This window comes from Pungitius pungitius, unplaced genomic scaffold (assembly GCF_949316345.1).
Source record: "Pungitius pungitius unplaced genomic scaffold, fPunPun2.1 scaffold_120, whole genome shotgun sequence".
In the NCBI taxonomy this organism is placed as follows: Eukaryota; Metazoa; Chordata; class Actinopteri; order Perciformes; family Gasterosteidae; genus Pungitius; species Pungitius pungitius.
In genome coordinates, this window is record NW_026909927.1 from 742 (window position 1) to 22,887 (window position 22,146).

General features: G+C 50.6%; 1 protein-coding gene across 1 annotated transcript; it reads left to right on the forward strand.

Moving 5' to 3' along the window:
* The first annotated feature begins 1,470 nt into the window (after positions 1–1,470).
* Positions 1,471–9,817, forward strand: LOC119204419 (partitioning defective 3 homolog). Its single transcript, XM_062560710.1, has 3 exons — positions 1,471–1,611; positions 5,087–5,215; positions 9,526–9,817. The coding sequence occupies exons 1-3, from the start codon at positions 1,604–1,606 to the stop codon at positions 9,815–9,817; spliced, it is 429 nt and encodes a 142-aa protein (XP_062416694.1). The 5' UTR covers positions 1,471–1,603.
* The last annotated feature ends 12,329 nt before the right edge of the window (positions 9,818–22,146 follow it).

Consider the following 22,146-nt stretch of genomic DNA (forward strand, 5'->3'; position numbering starts at 1 on the left):
AAAACGAGTAGTTATTCATCTCATCTGTTGGTCACTGTAGCGTTGAATGAAAGTTCCTCCGAGTAGAGGTTTCAATCTCTTCTGTCCTCTCTCTCTCCAAATAGTGTTAGTTTGATTAAACATGTCTCGCCTTGTGTTGTGCAGCTGTGAGACAGACGAGGTGTTTCTTCTTCACTGGTTGAGCTGAGAAGCTCCCCGACGGCGGCTGATGCTCAGAATCAATCTGTTGACATCTCCAAATTGTATAAAGATTGCAGATGTGTAATACCATCATGTGGGGGGCTGAGATCGATCCTCATTGATGAAACGGGTTCGCTTGATTTACTCACCGCTGCAGACGTCTGTTTCCCCCGAACCAGGTTCCTCCACGAAGGACGTGGGCCCGTCGCTCGGCCTCAAGAAGTCCAGCTCGCTGGAGAGCCTCCAGACGGCCGTCGCCGAGGTGACCCTCAACGGGGACGTCCCCTTCCACAGGCCGCGCCCCCGCATCATCAGGGGGCGGGGCTGCAACGAGAGCTTCAGAGCGGCCATCGACAAGTCCTACGACCGACCGGTGGCGCCGGAAGAGGACGACGAGGGCATGGAGACACGTAAGATGTCCACCCCCCCCCCCACATGTCTGTAGTAGGACAGCGTAGCACGGCGTTGCGTTTGGGTCACTAACACCACCCGTGCATGCGAGTGACTTCTGACTGAGGTTCGATACCTGGCGGCGTTCTGCTGATGCACTGAGCTGGACGTCGAGGTGGACACCTGAAAAAAACCCAACCTGTATTTCCTCCTTTATTTAAAGGAGAAGTTCAGGTGGTTGAGCCACTAGATGCCACAAAATCCTATCCGCACGTGACCTTTAATGCGTCCTTTCAAGGTCACGTACTGCTACTGTTTTCACAGCTTTGAATTCTTTCAGGTGAAGTGTTGTAATTATTTAACAAATGAGATCACAACCAACTTAAACCTTCCAGAAGGGAAAGCTGCCTTCCTCCTCCTCTTTCTCCTTTTACCTATTCAAAGGTTTTATCCTCTTAGAATTCAATATAAACGTTTTTTAATCCTTCATTCAAAAAGAAGAATCAATTTTCCGAGTGTGATTCTATCTGCATTAATATCCTCTTTAAGCCGAATTAATCTTGATGTCTCCTTTCTGACGTGACAGAGAGAACTTCAAATAGTCGTTCTCCCCGTGAGTAAGATGTGTGTAATGGTCTCCATGGTTACCATCCGTGTTATGTCACTCAGGTGATACAATATCACATTTATGAGACTTATGGACTTTGCTTTTATTACACTTATTGATCATCATGTCACAGCTCTAATGCGTCCCCTCCCTCCATGTCCTTCCCCCCTCCCTCCAGTGGAGGAGGACACCGAGGAGAGCTCCCGCTCGGGGAGGGACTCGGTGTCCACGGTCGCCGACCAGACGCCGCTGTGCGGCAACGCCGAGAAGCCCCTGGTGAACGGCACCAACCGCACCAAAGAGGACAAGAAGAAGGGACAAGCACAAGGAGAAGGACAAGGACAAGGGGGGGAAGGAGAAGAAGAAGACTGAGGGAGGGAAGGAGAAGGGGAAGGCCAAGAAGGGCATGCTGAAGGACTCGGGGACATGTTCAGGTAAGGAGGCGTTTCCTTTTTAATTGAATCTACACAAAGGCTGATGGGAGTTTTAATAAGCGCCCCCCCCCCCCCCCCCCCCCCCCCCGAGCCACTGCGTGTTCTCACTGGAGGAGCCGAGCGTTCGATATCAGCATCTGTAAGACACACTGATCAATACCCACTGTAAACCGCTGATACGTCCTTATTGAGGGGGGGGGCGGGGGAGGGGGGGGGGGGGGTGTGGGTGTCTTAGACGAACAGGTGGGTACGTCAGTGGTTTCCTTTAGAGAAGTAACACATTTAACCACACTTTGTGAAGGCTGGGAAGTCCCTGGAGGGGTCGGGGGTTTATTCCGGGGGCCCCAGAGGAGGCGGAGACGCTAATTAGTCCCCAGACGACGTGACCTTTCCTCGTTATTAATTCAGAGTCCGCAGCCTGCGAGATTTTACCTGCTAAAGCGATCCCCTCACAGCTAAACAGACGCGTCCCATTAGTGTAAAGTCTCCGGCGCGTGGGTCACCTGCTGCGTCCCCCCTCCCTCCTCCTGATGGTGGGGAGGCTTCTGGGGCAGCCAGTAATAAATCCCTGCATCGTATTGGCCGACGTGGCGGTGACAGCGAAAGGAAGCGGTGACTCTTCCCTGAGAGGAAGGTAATGAGCTCCTGGGAGAAAAGAGGGAGACTGATGATGAATAATAACTCATGAGGGGGGGGGGGGGAGATAAGTGAGCCGGACGCGTCGTGTGGATTAAACTCCTTTAATGTCCCATCAGAGCCTTAAAGTTTGATTCTCCACTCGGAAAAAGGGATTTAATTTAAGAAAATATCGTCAAGGTCCGTGAGCTCCGCCTCGCAGAGTCCATCTCCATCAGCTTCATGTGGTGACGTGTGGGGGGGGGGGGGGGGGGGGTCTTCCTCCTCCCAGATCGTCCATGGTCTTGAAAAATACAACAATGTATTCAAAATGAAAAACAATTGAACAAAAGTATTTTTGGGTTAAATATAGTTTTGACTCATTCTATAATTTCTTTGATTAGTATTGATATTTGCTGTATTATGTATTTCGGTTGCAGATTTAATGTTTTCAGATTCACCTTTCTGATGATATTTATTTTTACCGTGATGTGGCGTAGGGGGCGGGGCATCATCTGACATTGATTAGTGTGATGCTAAAAGATCTTGACGTGACGAAGGCATATTTCATCAAAACCTCCATTTTACATCATTTTGCTTTGTAGGATGCTGTGAAAATCCTCCAAGTGCGTGAAAGTGAGCTGCTTTGGCTTCGGAGGGTGGGGGGGGGGGGGCGTTTTCGTAATGGCTGCTTGGTTTGATTGACAGGTGATATTGGGGAGCCACAGCTGAGCAAACAGCTGATCGGTGAGCACTTTGCAGCACAAATGCTCCCAAAGAAAACTGATGATCCCGATGTGCAGGTTTCACTTGGTGTCACCGCTAAACTAAATGCTAATGTGTGTGTGTGTGTGTGTGTGTGTGGGTGTGTGGGGGGGGGGGGGGGGTCACTGCTTGTTATTAATGTGCACAAAGGCCGCTAGCAACTGTGATGTGGGCGAGTTTGCCTCAGTGGCAAAGTGGCGTTTCAGAACGATGTCAGGGAGTTTGTACTTGTGTAGGATGGGGGGGGGGGGGGACGCCTGTAGAAATCAGGTGTGTGTGTGTGTGTGTGTGTGTACACAGAGCTGTCACTGTCTGACCCTCTCATGTCTCCAAGGCCTCACACTCGGTCCCAATCAAAGCCTCATTACCCCCAACCACTGCCAGCAGAGCACCCTGCCAGCTCTGTACCCCCCCCCCCCCCCCACACACACACACACACACACACACACCTCCCCAGTCTGTTCGCCTGGCACCGGCCAAGATGGTCTTTGCCCAGAATTGGGAGGGCTGTGCTAGTTTCTGCAGTGGTTGTGGTGTGCTGGGACGAGTTCAGGAGGAGAACATGGTGAGAATCATACGATGGCCCCCTCTGTCACGTTGGGGATGGGGGGGGGGGAGGGGGGGCGGACCATTTCAGAAATATCACTGGCCTATTTGACATTCTCCTCGATGCCTTCGTGCAGTAATAATATTTTAGTGAGATTGTGGAACCCCCCCCCCCCCCCCCTGACATTTCACCGCTGCCCACAACACCTGCCCACGTGTTGGAGCTTCCTTTGTGGGAGGATTAGCGGTGACACGCCGCTGAATAGAATCCCTGACATTTTAAAGTTGTCTATCCAACCCCCCCCCCACCCCATCAAAGCCTCTTTATCGACGGCGTCTCACGAGAGGAGGCGGGCCTAACTGTGCCTGGAATATAAGATTATTAAAAGCCGGGCGCCTCGTGGCTGACGCTCGCTGCCTTCAAAGCGCCGGCGTCCCGTCGTAAATCTCAGCGCCTCCGTGTTTGCGCGCGTCTTTCCTGTAAGAGGCTGTTAATGAAAGCTAGTGGCGTGGAGAGAGAACGTGTCAACCGTCTCTCGCCGTGATGGATGGCGGCGGCTCGGAGCGCTAACGGCGAGCGGCGGGATTAATCTGGTAAATGGGCCGTGGTCTCCTCCTCCTCCTCCTCCTCCTCGCTCCGGTCTGTCTTTAGGAAAGCCCGGGAGCAGATGCCTTCGGGTCGGAATGATGTACGGAAGGCGTGAACAGAAGGGGGGGAGGGGTTTGTCTTCCACGATGCCCCCCCCCCCCCCGTCAGCCTCGTTGATGAAGTGATTAGAATTTGTCTTCATTAATCCCTTTTCTTCGTCTTCCTTGTAGATAACTTCTCATCCTCTCACCTTTACGCCCCTTCGCTGGTGACTTTGTGACTTTATTTAGTTTCTCTTGTTTTCATCTCCCTCTTTCTACGTTGCTTTGTCACACACACACACACACACACACACACACATTCACACACACACACACACACACACACACACACACACACACACACACACCTGTCGTTGCCTTTGTGTCTCCGCTGTAGTTTAGCTCTCCCTCTTAATGTTTCATTCATTGAGTTCCTCTCGGGCGTGTTCATCTTTTTCTCTGCCGTTCACCGTCCTCTTTCATTAGCACCCCCCCCCGCCCCCCTTTTCCCCCCTCCCCCATCTGGTTTCCCTCCCCACTGTTTCTTCAGAAGGGTTAGATATTCTCTGCGGACCAATTTCCCGGTGAATAATCCCGGAGGTTCATTGTGGGAGTAAAGTCGTTTCTCTTAACGGGCTGCAGCTTTGCACAGAGTCAATCAAGCATCTCCCCCCCCCCCCCCCCCCCCATGAATGCAATCACAGCGCTGGGCCGCCTCGACCCCCTCCTCACAGAGTCCTTGTGACCACGTTGTCGATCCGATACTGTGGCGCGCTAACAGGAAGTGGAGTATAGTCCGTGTTCTTAAATCGTCACTAAGGTGACCCCCACCTTCCATCTTCTCGGTCATGTGACAGCGGGGGGGGGGGTTTATTATCTGTAGCAATCATCTTTATTCTGCCCTTTTTTCGTTCTCCAGGTTCGGGAAGCACCGCAAGGACGAGCGTCCCGGAGAAAAGATGGATCGAAAAGGCTCCAACAAGTGGAGGACGGAGGAGACGCAGGTCTCCGACGAGGAGACGATGAAGATGAGGATGGAGCAGGAGAGGTACGGTCCGGACCCCCCCGTGGGGGCTTAGCTAGTTTGGGATCAGTGAGGAACACTCCTAACGCTTTAAGTAGCCTTCATCGTGGTCACGATGCTTTCATTAGAACATCCAGGCCTGGTTTCAGAGGCGTGAGCAGGTAACGTTTCATCTCACCTGGTCTGTGAAGAACATCAGATCCAAGGCGCCGTTTACATTTTACAGACTAAACAAAGACGCCACTGACGACATGGTGGTTCTGAAGGGTTAGACGGAGCGTTGTGATTGGCCGGCTGCCCAAAAACATCCGCTTGGTTTCCCTCTCCTCGCCGGACCAAATGTCACACGGCACCGGGCCATTACCGGCCCGCCAGCTAATTAATTCCCCCGATGCGGGGGGCAGGAGGTGCAACCCCCCCCCCCTCGCTCGTTATTCAAATGTGGTTTTGTAATTCCCTCCTTTACGCCTGCAGAGCAGATAGTCCAATGATGTGATAATAGCAAGTCCTTAGTTTTAATTGGCGCGGGGTTACCGCCACCCCCCCCACCCACCCTCTGATGATTCTTCTGTGCGTTAATCCCATCGTGGCCTCTCCGTTGTTCCTATTTATCATCCCATGTTCCTACACTAAACCACCCGGCCCGGGGCGGCTTAACGAGGACACGGGTCCACGGCTGGGGGGGGGGGGGGGGTGGCGACGCCCCGACGGGACGCTCGGATCGGACTTCCTTCTCTCTGTCGTACTCCATGCTGCAGAAATCTGACAGAACCGAGTCAATTCTGTGTGTGTGTGTGACGTGACACACACGTTATGAAGCCCATCTGATATGTGCCTCCAATAGGCCTCCAACCCCCCCCCCCCCCCCAAGCAACTGAAAAGCACAAACACTCCTGTATTTAACTACTGGCTGAGATGCACTGATATTGATTGGGGGGTGGGGGGGTGGGGGCTGTATCCCACTGAGGATGCAGAAGGCCGGTGCTGCTTCTTCGTGAAACAATGATCCAGTTAGCTGCCCCCCCCCCCCCCCCCCCCCCCCCACGGTGCCATCGATCGGGCCGCTGCCAGAGGCCACGCTTAATCCAGCTGTGATCGACTCGCTGATGGATTCCATCGCAGGTTTAAGTCTCAAAGTCCCGTTGGGCTCCCGACTCGGAGCCGGGCCAACAAATCTAGATGGACAGGTTTAGACAGCACACTGACACGGGGGGGTTGGGGGGGGGGGGTCACTTGAGCAGTAGGTAAACATGGGCTTGTTCCTCCTGATGTACCTCAGTCTGACAAATCCCTGCAAGTATGGATTCAGACCATCAGTCATCGATGGGGTTAAAGGTCATCAGACTGCTCTTCAGGTGTCCTACCCAGCAGGTGTGTTGTGATTTAATCCAAATGACCTGCTAAAATAAAGTACCTAAATATTCTAATTTTACAATCTGATCAGGCCTTTTCGCTGTAGATGTAATGTAGCCTTTAGTTACAGGTAATAAAGGAGATGTGATGTAATGTAGCCGTTAGTTACAGGTAATAAAGGAGATGTGATGTAATGTAGCCGTTAGTTACAGGTAATAAAGGAGATGTGATGTAATGTAGCCTTTAGTTACAGGTAATAAAGGAGATGTGATGTAATGTAGCCGTTAGTTACAGGTAATAAAGGAGATGTGATGTAATGTAGCCGTTAGTTACAGGTAATAAAGGAGATGTGATGTAATGTAGCCGTTAGTTACAGGTAATAAAGGAGATGTGATGTAATGTAGCCGTTAGTTACAGGTAATAAAGGAGATGTGATGTAATGTAGCCGTTAGTTACAGGTAATAAAGGAGATGTGATGTAATGTAGCCGTTAGTTACAGGTAATAAAGGAGATGTGATGTAATGTAGCCGTTAGTTACAGGTAATAAAGGAGATGTGATGTAATGTAGCCGTTAGTTACAGGTAATAAAGGAGATGTGATGTAATGTAGCCGTTAGTTACAGGTAATAAAGGAGATGTGATGTAATGTAGCCGTTAGTTACAGGTAATAAAGGAGATGTGATGTAATGTAGCCGTTAGTTACAGGTAATAAAGGAGATGTGATGTAATGTAGCCTTTAGTTTCAGGTAATAAAGGAGATGTGATGTAATGTAGCCTTTAGTTACAGGTAATAAAGGAGGTGTGATGTAGCCTTTAGTTACAGGTAATAAAGGAGATGTGATGTAATGTAGCCTTTAGTTTCAGGTAATAAAGGAGATGTGATGTAATGTAGCCTTTAGTTACAGGTAATAAAGGAGGTGTGATGTAGCCTTTAGTTACAGGTAATAAAGGAGATGTGATGTAATGTAGCCTTTAGTTTCAGGTAATAAAGGAGATGTGATGGCCTCGTGACCTCAGAGACGCGCCGACGCCACTCGTCATAAAACCTTTGCAGACGTCCGGGGTCATAACTCCAAGAGGGCCTTTCAGCAGGCGTCTTATCCCGCTGGACCTTCCACTTTCATGTACTTCCTGCCTTTCACCGGGTGTATCGGCGGTGTCAGCACTACCGCTAAGAGGAAGGTTTACTACACGCCGCATAATGGGCCATTGTTCCTGATGTGGTAGAAAGGTCACTCGTCAAACACATGAAGTCCCTCCTGCCGTTTCTGGGCCCTTTTTTTATCTGCCTCCTTCCCTCCGTCACGCTGAAGAGCTTCGCCCTTGGGGAGAAAGCCGGGTGTTCCCTCCTGCGTCAACATTTGTGGACCCGGCGGGGCAGTGATTGGGCCCCATTTTAATCAGCCTAATGGTGTTTGTACAGTTGCACTTTTTCACAACGTCCCCTTCATGTGGCTTCTATTCAGTCTGTGACAATACAACGCCCCCCCCCCCTCCCCCCCTAATGAACACGAGGGGTCCCAGGGGGTCATTTACTTCAACTCCCATCTGCTCTTTGTGGATGGGTGGGGTTAATTATATGTTTTATATATATATATCTATCCATTGGTCGTAATTCATTGAGCTGGGTCCCGCACCTCCGATGTGAGGATCTGCCGCGTTTCGACGGCGTCGAGCTTTAACGACCCCCCCCCCCTCCCCCAGGGGGGAAGCAGGAAGTCTCATTTGAGCTTCGGACTCTGGGGTGAAACATTGGTAGACGTTGCTCGGGGGCGGTGGGAAGTTGTGATAGCTGTGGAGAATGAAACCAACAGGCTGATGGATTGGCCCTTAAACGCCCCCCCCACACCCACACACCCCCCCACATGCGGCCAGCCTTCGAGGACGGAGGTCTTTTCTTAGGGAGGGGGGGCTGGATTGGTATGTCTGGCCTTATCTTATCAGCAGCTGCACTTGTGTACACAGTCGGTAGCTTCTGCAGCGTCTCTGTGGTGGAGCTCTCTGTTTAAAGCTTCCTGCTGCGCTGTTCGATAACTGCTGAGGCGACAACTCGAGCCTGCTCCACCCGCTCCACCCGCTCTCCCACAGCGGGAACTTACTGGGAGAAGTGGAAAAGGGTGTTTCCTCCTTTCTTTCCAGATTCAGTCGAACCCTTCGAGTTCATCAGCAGCCTCCTTTTTTGTGCTTTACTTTACTTTTTCCCCCTCGTCAGTTGTTGTTTCGTAATGCACAGCACGCACATTTTGTAGAGGAAGCAATGCCCCCCCCCCTCCCAGCCTCGTCACGGGGGCCGTCCTTTTCTCTTCCCCTCTGCCGGTAAAGAGTTGCCCCGAGAAAAGACAGCGCTGCGCTAATTGGGAGTTGTAAAGCTCTGATAATTGGCGAGGCTGTAATTACTGGGCTGTGCGATAGGTTGCCCCCCCCCCCACCCCCTCGCCCCCACCCGCCCCCCCCTCTGCAGCAAATGGTGCTGCCAGTTACTCAACAGATAATGGCCTAAAGGGAGGCTGTGTGTGAGGTGTCAGAGGTGTGTGTGGGACGGAGCTGAACACAAAGTGCTTTCCTGTGCCACCGACTATTATGCATTGTTTATGGTATTATATGGGGGGGGGGGCATAAATAATAGGCTCCACATATTCTGTTTTTCTTCTGTAATGGAGAGGTAAAACAGGCACAATGAACAATCCCGTACAGGGGGGGGATTGTGTGAATGAAGCCTTCATCTGACACCGGGAACCAGTGAGGGGGGGGGGGCCTCACTCAGCCGGTGCATAGGTCACTATTTGGATTAATTCAACGTTTAAAATGTGTAGTAGTTCCCAGACGCTTCCTGTCTGTGTACCGAAGCAGCGTCGTAGAACTGGACCACGGGATGTTTTGGCGGTTCCCGCCAACGTTGTCCTTCACAGCCCGGAGCTACACAGAGCCCCCCCCCCCCCACCCCCCCGGTATCAACATCTGTATCACCATCTCCACCATCAGGATCCAGGCCAAGACCCGCGAGCTGAGGGAGCGTCAGGCCCGGGAGCGCGACTACGCCGAGATCCTGGACCTGCGCCCCCCGGGGAGGGGCTTCGAGGAGGAGCACCCGTACGCCGGGGTCACCCCCCTCAACAGCTCCGTGGACAGCGGGCACAGCCGGCCCCAGAGCCCCCGGGACGACTACCCCCCCCACCAGCAACCCCACCTGCACCACCAGCACCAGCACTCGGACTCCCCCTACACACAGGGCGGCAAGGCCCGCGGCGAGCGGCCCCCGTCGGCAGACAGGTAGGCGCGTGGAGGGTAACACCTGCAGAATGTCAGCCCGCCCATCAGTCTGGGGGGGGGGGGGTCTTGCTCTCCGTCCCTCTCTCTGGTTTGAGGCTCTTTTCACCCTTTCATCTGCAGCTGGATTCATGATTCATTGCGCCGCTGTCGTCGAGGTGTGTTTTTAATTAATTTTTTAGTGTTTTATATATTGCATCCCGGGGGGGGGGGGGGGTCCTGTGTGTAGGAATACAGATGCACACATGCAGTCTTGTTTAATTAGGTGAGGGAATTCACTGGTGATTTAGACTCTAATCATTGTTCTATTAAAGTCAATAGTTTCACTCATTTACCCCCCCCCCCCCCCCCCCCTGTGCCTTAACGTGAGACTTTGCTTTATGGCTCTTTGAAGCCACACAGCAGCTTTAACTCTGAAATCATTTCCATAGATGGCTTTTTGCAATAGTTTAATGAAGTTATTCTGCAAGAGAATTTAAAGTATTTATTACTTACAACCTCAAACGTGAGGATTCAACTTCCTCTTTAGAGTTTGTTTACATTTATATGTGAAATGATCCATTTAGTGGAGGAAGTCTCTCCTGGTGGATCTTGGAGGGAGAAGCGTAACTTGAGGCTTCGGAGGCTAAACTCTTTAATGCGTTTCACTCCTTTGGACCAGAGAGATGAAGCCGAGCTCCTATTGGTCCTTTCAATTAAACCCAGCGTCTCCCTTTAATAATGTGCGCATGTGACTTTGTGTTAATATCCTCATACTGTACGGACCCCTCCCAGACGATCCCGGTGCCCCACACTGGCCCCAGCGCTGGCTCTATGGGGCATTGGGGGGGGGGGGGGGGCATTCGCTCCTTTAAGGTATTATGTTTCTACTGGATCCCCAATCGTAAGCAAAACAAACCACCCGAGAGAAGCAGGAAGCGCGTTTCCTGTCTGCCCCCCCACTGGACAGGAAGTGAGTTAGGCCCTGCTGTGCCACCCGGGGGGGGGGTTGTTATTACAGGGTTGGAATGGCAGCCAAACTAAGAACTGAGGAGATTTGATCGAAGCAACAACACAGGAAAATGTCCTTTTTGCTTCTTCTCACGGGCTTTTCTTTTGAAAGGACGAGCCGCCCTGATTGGTTAAAACAATCCCTCAGAGACGCCCCGGTTTCTTTTATTTTATGTCTGGAATCATTTAGGATTCCACTTTTGAAATGTGTGGAGCCCTTCTGCCGGCTAATTACCATATGACGCATTATATGTTATCATTGTTGTTATTATTATTATTATATGACACAATCGTCTTTATCCACACGCGGCTCAGCAGGAATCCTGGTTTCTCAGAATAAGCTTATTTCTCTAAAAATATCCCAGTAATCAGCTTGTTTCCTTTTAAGGGAAACACTGGCGTTGTCTGGGTTTCGGGTTCAGACTTCAACGAGGTTCACATCACACGTCCTCTATGGTTGTCCTTTAGAGAACAACAAGTGACGTTTAATGAAAGAACAATTCAACATGACGCCACACAAAGGAGGCTGACTGAAGATCACTGTGAGCTCATCCCAACCGCAGGAAGTGCCTCCGTCCTTCCTGCAGCGCCGCCGCCATGACAAAACCAGCCGGCTCGTAAAAACGCACAATTGGTTTTCTTTACCTCGGCGAAATAAGAAGGAAAAAAAGACAACACGCAGCTGCTTAAATATCCAGAGGAGTTCATTTTTAATTAATCTTTGGTTTTTCCTTCAAACACGACGCTGTCAGAAAATTCAATTTCACAGCAGAGGTTAAAAAAAAGCCTTTGGGGGTGTTTCCTGGTCCTCGTGGAGCGTGACCCTGTGTGTGTGTGTGTGTGTGTGTGTGTGTGTGTGTGTGTGTGTGTGTTGCAGCAGTTGTGTGTTTGAAGTTGTGTTCCCGTGTGTGCTTTGTTGCGTAGGTGTTGTATCGGGTTTGGAACATTCTCCCTTTTGGAGTGTTTCTGTTTTGGCTTCAAACCAAATTGCATAAGCTTCCTGCTGTGACGCTGGCGCTCTTTCTTTGTCCTCCACCTGCCAAACTAAACACTAGTGGGTTTTTCCCACAATAACGGCCTAAAAATACTGGTTACATTTGTCGTTGTGACACCCTGAAAATGAATAAACTAATTAATTTATAGACCTTCATCAATCTCTGAACAGAAGGGAATCAGCCGCCATTGTTTTATCTCACTCCGAACTGCAAGGCGGGGGGGTTGGGGGGGTTGAGGGGGGTTGGGGGGGGGAGGCTCGGAGCGAGTCGCCGTGATTTGATTCTCGCCCGTTTTCTTCCCGAGGAGGCCGCGCTCTCTTATTGAATCGGCTCCATTACATTTCATCTCCACCGGGGGAATAGGGGGCCTCTCACACACACACACACACACACACACACACACTGCACATGCTGATGAGGTAGTGTGTGTGTGTGTGTGTTTCATGTAGGCTGTGTGCACACAGTGCGTGCATCTGCACAGCGTTTGGATGCAGTTTGCTTTTTTCTTTGTTGACTTCTTTTGTTCAGGTGCTCGTGTGTATTTTCTGGGAATGTGGAGGAGTGGGAGTGACATGTCAAAGGTGTGTGTGTGTGTGTGTGTGTGTGTGTGTGTGTGTGTGTGTGTGTGTGTGTGTGTGTTGAACACAATGAATAGAAAGCTCGTGCCTCGTGTGATGTTTTGAGGGGATTTCTGTGGATGGGGGTCAAACCGTTGTGGAGAGGGCCCCCCCGGGGGGGGTAAAGACTGGCCGTAAGCCACCTGTTGGACCCCCCCAAAGCCCAATTGTGTGCTGTACGCCTCCTTGTGAGACCCTGGTCTTGTATCTACTCGTCCTGGAGCTTCATGTTGTGCTGCGCGTCAACAAACACCATCGAATGATCACAGACTGTTTGTCTGCTCGCTGATCCAATCGTGGAGACTTACTTAAACTCCCTGCCATGCTTTTCCTTTCGTGAATTAATTCCGAAAGCCCCCCCCCTCTCTGTCTGTGTCGGGTAAACACGCAGCTAATCCAACATTCCCGTCTATTCAGGGGCTCCTGAGGCTCCTGAGGCTCCTGAGGAGGAGCCCCAGCTGGGACGCAGACACACAAACACCAGGCAGGAATATCCACGAGTCACACACACAGTTTACAAGTACAAAGATTTAAAAGCCAGAGAAGCTTCCGCCAGCTTAGACGTCATTTTGCTGGATTATAAATGTTGGGGGGGGCGCCGTCGGTGCCACATTGTGCGACGGGATCAACAGACAGGAAGTGTATCTCACTCCATATCCCCGTAATCCACTTACCAACAGACATCATCTGTGCTGTCTGGATCCGTCTCCTCCTGCCGTGCTGTGTGATGATTAACACGTGATATCGTCATGGCGATGGAGCGTTTCCCCATGGTTCTCCTTTCAGAGTGTTCAGTCAAAGAGTGGGATTATTTCTCATTTCTGATGTTTGACTTGGGGTCTGACAAACTCCATTTTAACGCCAAGTACATAAAGCAAACTATTCAGCTGGAAAACTGTGGGGGGGACGGAGGGGGGGCGGAGGGGGGGGGGGGGGGTGGATTTCCCTGCCAGACAAACCTTGAGTTGGAACAAGTCACAGCTGGGACTTTTCCACACTTCACAGCCGCTACAGACAGAGAAACCTCATGATGAATCTCTGTGACTCGGATGCTCCTCGTGATGTGGACCGGACAGAACCATCCTTCCTTCTATCCTTCCTTCTATCCTTCCTTCTATCCATCCATCTATCCTTCCTTCTATCCATCTATCCTTCCTTCTATCCTTCTATCCTTCCTTCTATCCTTCCTTCTATCCATCCATCTATCCTTCCTTCTATCCTTCTATCCTTCCTTCTATATATCCTATCCTTCATCTATCCTTTCATATACCCTTGTATCCTTCCTTCTATCCTTCCATCTCTCTCTCTGACTATTTGAACATTTCTGCTCTTTTCTTCCTCCCGTATTCTTCTTTATTTCCAGTCAGCAGCCCGTAACGGGAGCTTCGTCTCTCTGTGGTTTCACGGTTCGCTGATGGGCAGAATACGAAGCTCCCGCAGAGGACGAGGTCGCTCGTGTCACCGCCGTTGGTCCAGCCAAAGATCCACGGTGGATATTTTAAAATGGCTGACGCCGTCGTTTTCTGATGGTCACACATGAGCGTTGAGGACTTTCTTTTTGGAAAAAGTAGAAGAGAGGAAAGTAATTCGACAGAACAAACACTAGATTCATTCATTCAGTCATAATCATTCATATTAGAACAAACAAATAAACAGCCTGGAACTGAATTTATTTTCATCTTCTTTTTTAGGCCACGAGTCGATGAACCAAGTTATTGGTGCCTCCACTTTCTGCAGATGAATTAGTTTTCATGTTGAAACAGAGAATTCTGAGTCCTCCTCAGGCTGTTCAAAGGGGACATTTGACTACAATGGATATTTATACATATAAATATCTATAGTTTCATTCATTATTGAGGGGTTCAAACAACATTCAAACAAATGAAGGAGAACATTGTTGCATTATCGTTAAATGTGGCAACAGCTGGAGAAGAATTAAGTGCATATAGATGTTTTAATATTAATGACATGGATTACGTCTCATATGGATGTAATGGGTATTCAAACTACATAAAGCCCCCCTGTGGGTCCTAAACTAAGCCATGATTATCTACCACTACGGCAGAAAGACTGAAAGGGTTTGATGTCGCTCACGTTTAGTCATTAGTGCCCACTTTCAAACCTGTGTGTCTTTACTGACCTCACAACACTTCAATGAGGTCGCTCCCTCAATGCATTCAATTAAAATGCATTTTTAAAGCATGTTTGACTCTTAAATCTGCCTTTTGAGGACAAGGTGTCCTAAAGAGATGAGCTCCTTCCTCTCCTTCAGCCCATAGGACGCTACGTCAGATACTCAAAGGCTCCTCAGGATTCTGCCTCTTTGCCTGTGGGGGTTTTATTTTGTCTTATTTCCCAGGATGTCCTTATTTTATTTCATTCCATCACTATAATGGAAGATAAAGGGAACAAAAGCCCTCCACGAGGTCTGGATAACCGGCGCTGATGGATTCCAGTGAAACACATTTTTGGGACTGTAACTTTATCTGAATCCTTTCCATTTGTGAGTAATGTGGGGCCGCAGAGGCAGGGGGAAGCCCCACGGGATTCTGGGAGCTATTGGACTGAACAACAGAGTGATTAGTGTGGAAACTCACACACACACACAATCAGTGTGGGATTAAGGGAGAAGGACTGGTCAGCAGCTTCCAAATGATGGAACCAGCCGTGTATTGTTAGCATGTGTGTGTGTGTGTGTAGTGTGTGTGTGTGTATTGTATTGTGTGTGTGGGGTCAGGGACATCTCCACCCAGTATTGACCATGTCTGATGATGTCATCCCCTCTTATTTGGTGCCAGACTGACGGTCCATCTGAAAACTGCAGAGTTTTTCTTCAAACGTCACCGTAACACGAGACGCGTCGACATGAAGCCGAGCAGCAGCTTGTGATCGGAGAGATTCACTTGTTCATAGATGTAATAACGTCCGACTTTCTCCTCGTTGATTCTTTAAGAAGAATCTGGAAATCATTTTCACGTTTTACCACAAATGGTTCGATTCCTGATGATCTTTCTCCCTTCAGCTCACATCAGTTAAAGCTGTTATTTTGGTCTCTTTCTGATCATTCTGATGTTTTCACGCGAACAAAGAGAATAAAAGGTGTGGACAGCGAAGCTTTTAAACCTTCCCGGTTCAACCTCGACACCCAGTGGTGCTGTTTACACAGCGTTTCATCATGTACCCCCCCTCCCCCCCCCCCACCCTTTAAGCACACTCTAGTCTCAAAAGAGCTTGAAGGCAGCGCGTCCATTAACGTCACCAACGTCTGCGTGGAATCCACTTAAAGTATTTAATATTCATCAGATGAAGGAATTTGCCGACATTCCTAATGGCCCCCGCAGTATGTTGCACATTAGCAGGGCGGCGGTGGCGTGACACATTGTGCTGTACGCCCCGCTGGGGAGGGATTCAGTCTGTCACAGCGGGGGGGGGGGGGGGGGTGTAAGCGAGGAACTCTTGGCCATTTGGGTTTAAGCACCGGGAGCTTCGGCGCGACCCTAAAAGGAGGCCGACCCACATTTGGGTCCGTGTGAGTGTTTAATGCATGCGATGCATGCGATGCATGTGATGCATGCGCTGCATGCGATGCATGTGATGCATGCGATGCATGTGATGCATGCGCTGCATGCGATGCATGTGATGCATGTGATGTCTACGTTTCTGTTGTGGTAACTTAATTCTACACTATTGAGATTTAGAATCTTTCCAAAGGAAGTAAACAAAAAGGAGGAGACATGAAAGCACGATGAAGACGGCTTTCTTCATCATCTGATATCCGATGATGAAGAATCAATAAGACGCTCAAACCATAAATCTATGAATCACTGAATAACCCCCCCCCCCCCCCCCCTCCAGAGACGCCTAGAAGAAACATGGCCCTAGAAACGCGGTTAGAGCAGCCTGCTGCTTCCCATTAATGCCCCCCCCCCCCCCCCCAGGTGGCATAGGGATGTAAGTGGCTTTTTGTTGTCAGTGGGGGGAGGCAGCAGAGCGAGCGGTTTGGTGATGCATGTGAGCGGGGGGGTCAGGGGGAGGGGGGGGGAGAGTCTGTCGAGTGTTACATCGTGTTGCAACATCCTCCGATTCATCACGCCCCCGTTCCTCATCTCCTCGCCCCCCCCCCCCCCCCCACACGTATTTATGTATTATTCACTTCCTGGTCTCGCCTCCCGCTGTCGGACATGGTTGATCCTTGTTTCTGCCGTTTCCTTATTAAATACCTAGAGCATCGGGGGGGGGGGGGGGGCGCGACGGGGGCGACGGGGGCTGGGGGGGGAGCAGGTGAAGAGAAAGTGAAGATGCTCTGACCTCCATACGCCCACAGACACACACTCCAGGGGCCCTTCATTTGATGCCACAGAGACGCTTCATCATTAATAGACCGGGGCCTGCAGGAAGGACAGTTTGGGAGGGGGGGGCGGGAACCTTTGTTTCCCCCCTCAGTGGAGGCTTCCCATTGGCTGGGATCGTTCCTCTGCTTGGCTTGCTGCTGCAGCTCGTTACCAGAAAAACACCCAGCCGTGTCTCAGATCCCCCCCTCCGTGTTCTTAACCCACACCCGGATGACATCACAGCCCCCCCTCTTTAAACAGCCCGTGACATCTACTGATGGGTGGAAGCGTGTTGGCGCCGGCGGCCATTAAAGCCATTGAATCCTCAGATTCTTTTAGCTTTTGAAGTGTTGCGAGGATCCTCACCAGGGATAGCAGAGCGGGGGGGTTGTGTGTGTGTGTGGGGGGGGGGGGGCAGCGAGTGTAGCCAAGTGTGCAGCCATTTAAGCCCCCCCCCCCCCTCGTCATGGCGCTCTGGATGTTAGCTGCTTCTGGCCCGCACCTTTTATTCTTCGTTCCCCTGAAGCTTTTTTTCGACTCATGAACTGAGCTGCCATGTGACTGGTGGATTGTTGTGGGGGGGGGGGGCGTGTGAGCTTTTAATGCTGTCATGATTGGCCGACCCAAACAATTTCAGACTGTAAATTGTGCAGCATCAAAACTCTGCAACGCACCAATTCTCTCTCACACACACACACACACACACACACACACACACACACACACACACACACACACACACACACACACACATACATGACTGGATGAATAGGATGTTGAGGTCTCGATTTGATGAAAGAGGGAACCTTTGGTTGTCAGTCTAAGATGATTATGTTTCTGCATCTTGGGGGGGGGGGGGGGGGCATGTTGTCTGCACATGAAAGATCTAAATCTGCATCACATGAGTGGATATATGGTGAAGGATCACATATGAAATGTTGAGCTTGTGGTTGCCTGAATAGTTTAAGGTTTTGTGTGTTTAACCTGCAGCTCAGATGCATCTTGTCTGAATATAAAAAACCATTCCAGTCAACAAACATTTACAAATGTTTTATCTTAAATATGTCATTGGCATCTTTTGACATGAGTACGTGTGTCTGCTGCTTCGTTCTGCCCTCACTTCCTCATGTAAAACCCTCCATTGTGTTACTCGCCTGGAACAGCTCAAGCCGTGGGCCTCTCGCCTCCAGCGCGTTTCCAGGAGGCATCGCGTCCGGGGGGGGGGCGAGGGGGGCGTGGCTTCTCTGGGGGCAAACAGGTCCAAAGGACAACCTCTTCCAATAAAGAGTTCAGACGTTGGATGTTTGAGTTTTCCTTCCAGAGAAAGAATGTTGGCATCAAAGGCCCCTCAAGCTGTTGGATCCAATATTCAGATGTTTTATTGATCCCGCCTGTCACACTCGATATTGAGATGTCGAAACGAGAGATTCCAGAGAAACGGACCCGTCCGTCATCGGCTTCCACGGCACAGACGAGGATGAACTTTAACCTCCGGCTGAAGAGCAGCACGGCCTCGGACATGCGGCGAATTGTTCGGCGCACTTTATGTTTTTGGGGGTTGAGGTTAAAATGTTGAAGAAGCACAGCCTGCCGTCGTCATGGTAACGTGATGCTTGCTTCTTGTATCATGGTCCTCATGCCTTCCTATAAACATTATTCTTTTCCTGTCCGCATTTAAAGACTTGTGGGAGGCGAGGGGGGGGCTCAAGCTGTCTCTTTGATGGGTAATTGGGCTCTTAAAACACACACACACACACACACACACAGGGAGGCAAATCGATTAGCCCCCATCACCTGATATTTTCAAGACGTCGGGGCCATCACCTCCCCCTCGTTTCTCCACGTATCTCGTTCCACAAGCCGTCCACTTCGGGAAGGTTTGACAAGAGCCAGACATCTGCGAGCCCTCGACCCCCCCCCCCCCCCAACTAGTCTCTAAGCTGCCAGTTTGCAGGCCTGGAAGAGCTTGTGTCTGTGTTTTCTAAATGTTGTTCTCCGTACCGCCTGCAGGGGCATCAGTGGCGGGGGGGGGGAATTTAGAGACGCTCCTTGATTGTCACTGAGGGAGGGGGACTTTTTCCAGTCTTATTTTATTTTGGCTGAATGAATAACTTAAACCCTGTGAGTTTCTTTTACTCGTGTCTCAGTGGAATAAAGAGTAGTGGACCAGCTGGATCCCTTGACCCCCCCCCCCCCCCCCCCTCAGGCTGGTTAGAACAAAGTGATTAATCAATATGCGGTGAGCGTCCTTTTAGCAGCTGATTTATGTCGCGTCGACTCGATCCGCTTAGCGGTCGATGGCTTGAACCAATCACAGCGAGCCGCCATCCCTCCCTCACTTCATTGTCCATTGGACGCCATGGGTGCGGCGGCGCCGTGGTCGGGGCGGGCGTCGGGGGGGCGGGCGTCGGTGGGGGTTCACGTGGAGATCTGTATTGATCGGAGGGTTTTTTTTTTGCTACCAGCTGATCGTCGCTCACTGTCTGTCCTCGTGAGGGGATGAGTGTGTTTGTCCATCATGGGGGGGGGTGAGGGTCTCCATTCTAATGAGAGGGGAGGTGTCTTACTCATGATGATTGTCCTAATCACCTGTTAATCTGCCAATAGCACTGGAGAATTGATCAAAAGGCTGTCACATACACACACTGACACACATTTAAAGTATTAAACCATAAAGCAGCGAATCCTCACAGATCAGCTGTTTCTCTCTGTAGTCTTGTGTATTACTTCCTCCACATCGTAAACGATCTGTCCCACGAGGGGGGAGGGGGGGGGGGTGGCTGCCCTGACCTTCCCCTCCCTGTGGATCTGATTTCCGTCGGCGTAGGAAGCAGTGATGACACCAACAGGAGCGATGCGTGGGACCGTTTGGGGAATCACGCGTTTCCACGGTTACATTCTGTCCTCTATAATCAGCGCGTTACAGTCGGGGACGTGCGGGTACGGTCCAGGTTTATTTTGGTCTTTTTGAACCTCAAAGTCCACCTTTCATTCTTCCTAGAGGTTAGTGGCAGCGACTTGTTGTTGCTGAAGGACCGATTTCACCATAAAAGCACAAATAACGAAGAAGAGACTGACAGCCAAACGAACCCTGCTGTGATTCCCCATAATTCCATCCTTAATGTGTTCCTGTTATTTCTACCTGCTGAGACAGAATGTTCCTCTTGCTCACGTTCATGTGTAATTATCCGTCTCTTAGTGACAATTCACCTGCTTGGTATCACTCAGTGACGAGTACTCCTCATCAAAAGGAGGCTTAAGCATCTATTTCAAGCAAGTGTTTCCGTGCAGCGGCGTCTAATGATCCAGATGTGTTGCATCCGGACCCCAAAAAGGTCTCTGTTGCCCTCTGTCCCAGAGTCCTTCCCCGGGGGGTCATTAGAGTCGGGGCTGCTTCTTGGAGAACACGTGTTGGGATGAACGAACCCTTGTGTCCTGTCACATCTGGTGGATTTTCACGACCTTCGACAAGCACCAAACTATAAATTATATATTCAGCCCCTCTGATCCACATACACATCTATGTACTTATATGTATTAATACCTACCCTTCTCTATCATATCTCAATTACTGACGACAGGGGGGGGATAAAACGCTTGTCCATAACTATGTATATATTATATAAATATATCTCAGAGGGGCTGAAACAGGGACAAAACGTCACAAACGTGATTGATGGAAATGAAAATTTGATTCGCACCATCCTTCAAACGTGAGGAAGATGTTGCTGGTGATTGAAGAGCTTTGTTCTGCCGTGAGATGGCTAACCGTCTCACGGCAGAGGCAGAGAGGGGGGGGTCGGGGGGGTCGGGGGGGGGGCACTTGAGATGAAGCGGCGCCACACACGCTGCTGATGGTGAAAGGGCCTTTTCAGAGGGACGCTCTTAAGTCCAGCACATCCTCCCTTCCCAATACCCTTAATGCCTTATTTATGGCGCCCCCCCCCCCCCCCCCCCCCCCCGTGAAGCCAGTGTCAACAGCTGGTCGCAGGACCTCCAGGGATCCATCGCCCCCCCCTCCCTCCACTCTTATCCCTTTTGAAAGGGTCTTCTGAGGTCCCTTCCTTCTTCCCTTATGGCCTCTCTCCTCCTCTAATCTATAAATACCCCCCCCCTCCCCCCCTCCAGTCCTCCTCTCCTCCGTCCCTTGACTCGCCTCCATCTTCCCAGATCTTCTCTCCGGGTTAAATGAAAAATGATTAGAGACACCCCGTCTATCCAGCGCCTCTCGCCCCACAAAGGCAACGCCCCCCCCCCCCCCCCCCGGCTGAATAATTCAGGCCCTTCTCAAACTTTAGAAGTTTACATTAAAGAAGTTATCGGATTCCACTCAAAATACGTGAAAGAAGTTTTGATCCCCTTGTTCATGTGTTCAATATATCACCCCCCCCGTCCCCCCCCCCCGTCTGTTTATCTGCATCTTTGTGTCAGATTGATGCTTCAGTGAAACATAGATGCATAAATGCATGAAGCTGCTGCTTCGCCTCCTACAGAAAGAATTCAAAATGTCTGCCTTTTCTTGTTTGTTTTTCTGCTCTTATCTCGTCTCCCTTTGACTCCCCCCGCAATCTCACCTCCTTTTGCCCCCCCCCCTCCCCCCTTCCCGCTGCCTCCTCCGTCAGCCTTCCTTCTCACTTGGCCTGTGTCCTCTTCCTTCCTTCCTTCACTCTGTCACTCCTTTATCTGCCACCCTAACCCCCCCACCCCCCCCCCCCCCCCCTCCTCCTCCTCCATCCTCTCCACCAGTCCTCCCATCCAGGGCTCTTGACAGCGTTCCCTAGACAACCAGCAGACCCCCGCAGGGATCTGAACCGCAGAGAACCGCGTGACGGCTGCACGTCAAAAGCTGCGTGACGCCCTTTGAGTTCTCCATTGGGTGGGGGGGGGGTGAGGGGGGGTCTTTGATGGGCTGCACTTGTAAGCCTTTTAAAGTGGGTGCGTGTGTGTCAATCTGTTGCGTCAGTGGCAGCGGGGGGGCACTGGGGGTCTACGCAGAGGTCTGAGGGGGGGGCCACACCTTCTAATCTCGCTTTATTAAAACGGTCCAAACCCACAAAAAAATACACATTAACACAAACACGAGCTCCTTCGTTGTCGTTGTTTTTGTCGACTAGCGGTCCGAAGATGTTTAATACATCCTCGAATAAATATCCAATTCATTATTTAAATGTTTTATTTCCCAACGGAGCCATAAATACTAATAAATACTAATAAATACTAATAAATACTAATAATGTCCTGTTCATGAATAGAAATGTAGAGCTGGAGGCATCACATCCACATGCAGATGTGCACGTATGTAAACACACACACACACAGCTGTAACCACGGTTACCCCGTTTGGAGACTGAGAGCTTTGTCTGCCAGGAAGAAGACTGTCTCTTTGGGGGGGGGGGGGGTCCA

Excerpts from the sequence above, each read along its gene's own strand:
- LOC119204419 (XM_062560710.1), top strand. Across the intron at positions 5,216-9,525 it reads ATGAGGATGGAGCAGGAGAG|GATCCAGGCCAAGACCCGCG; the intron begins GTACGGTCCGGA and ends CTCCACCATCAG.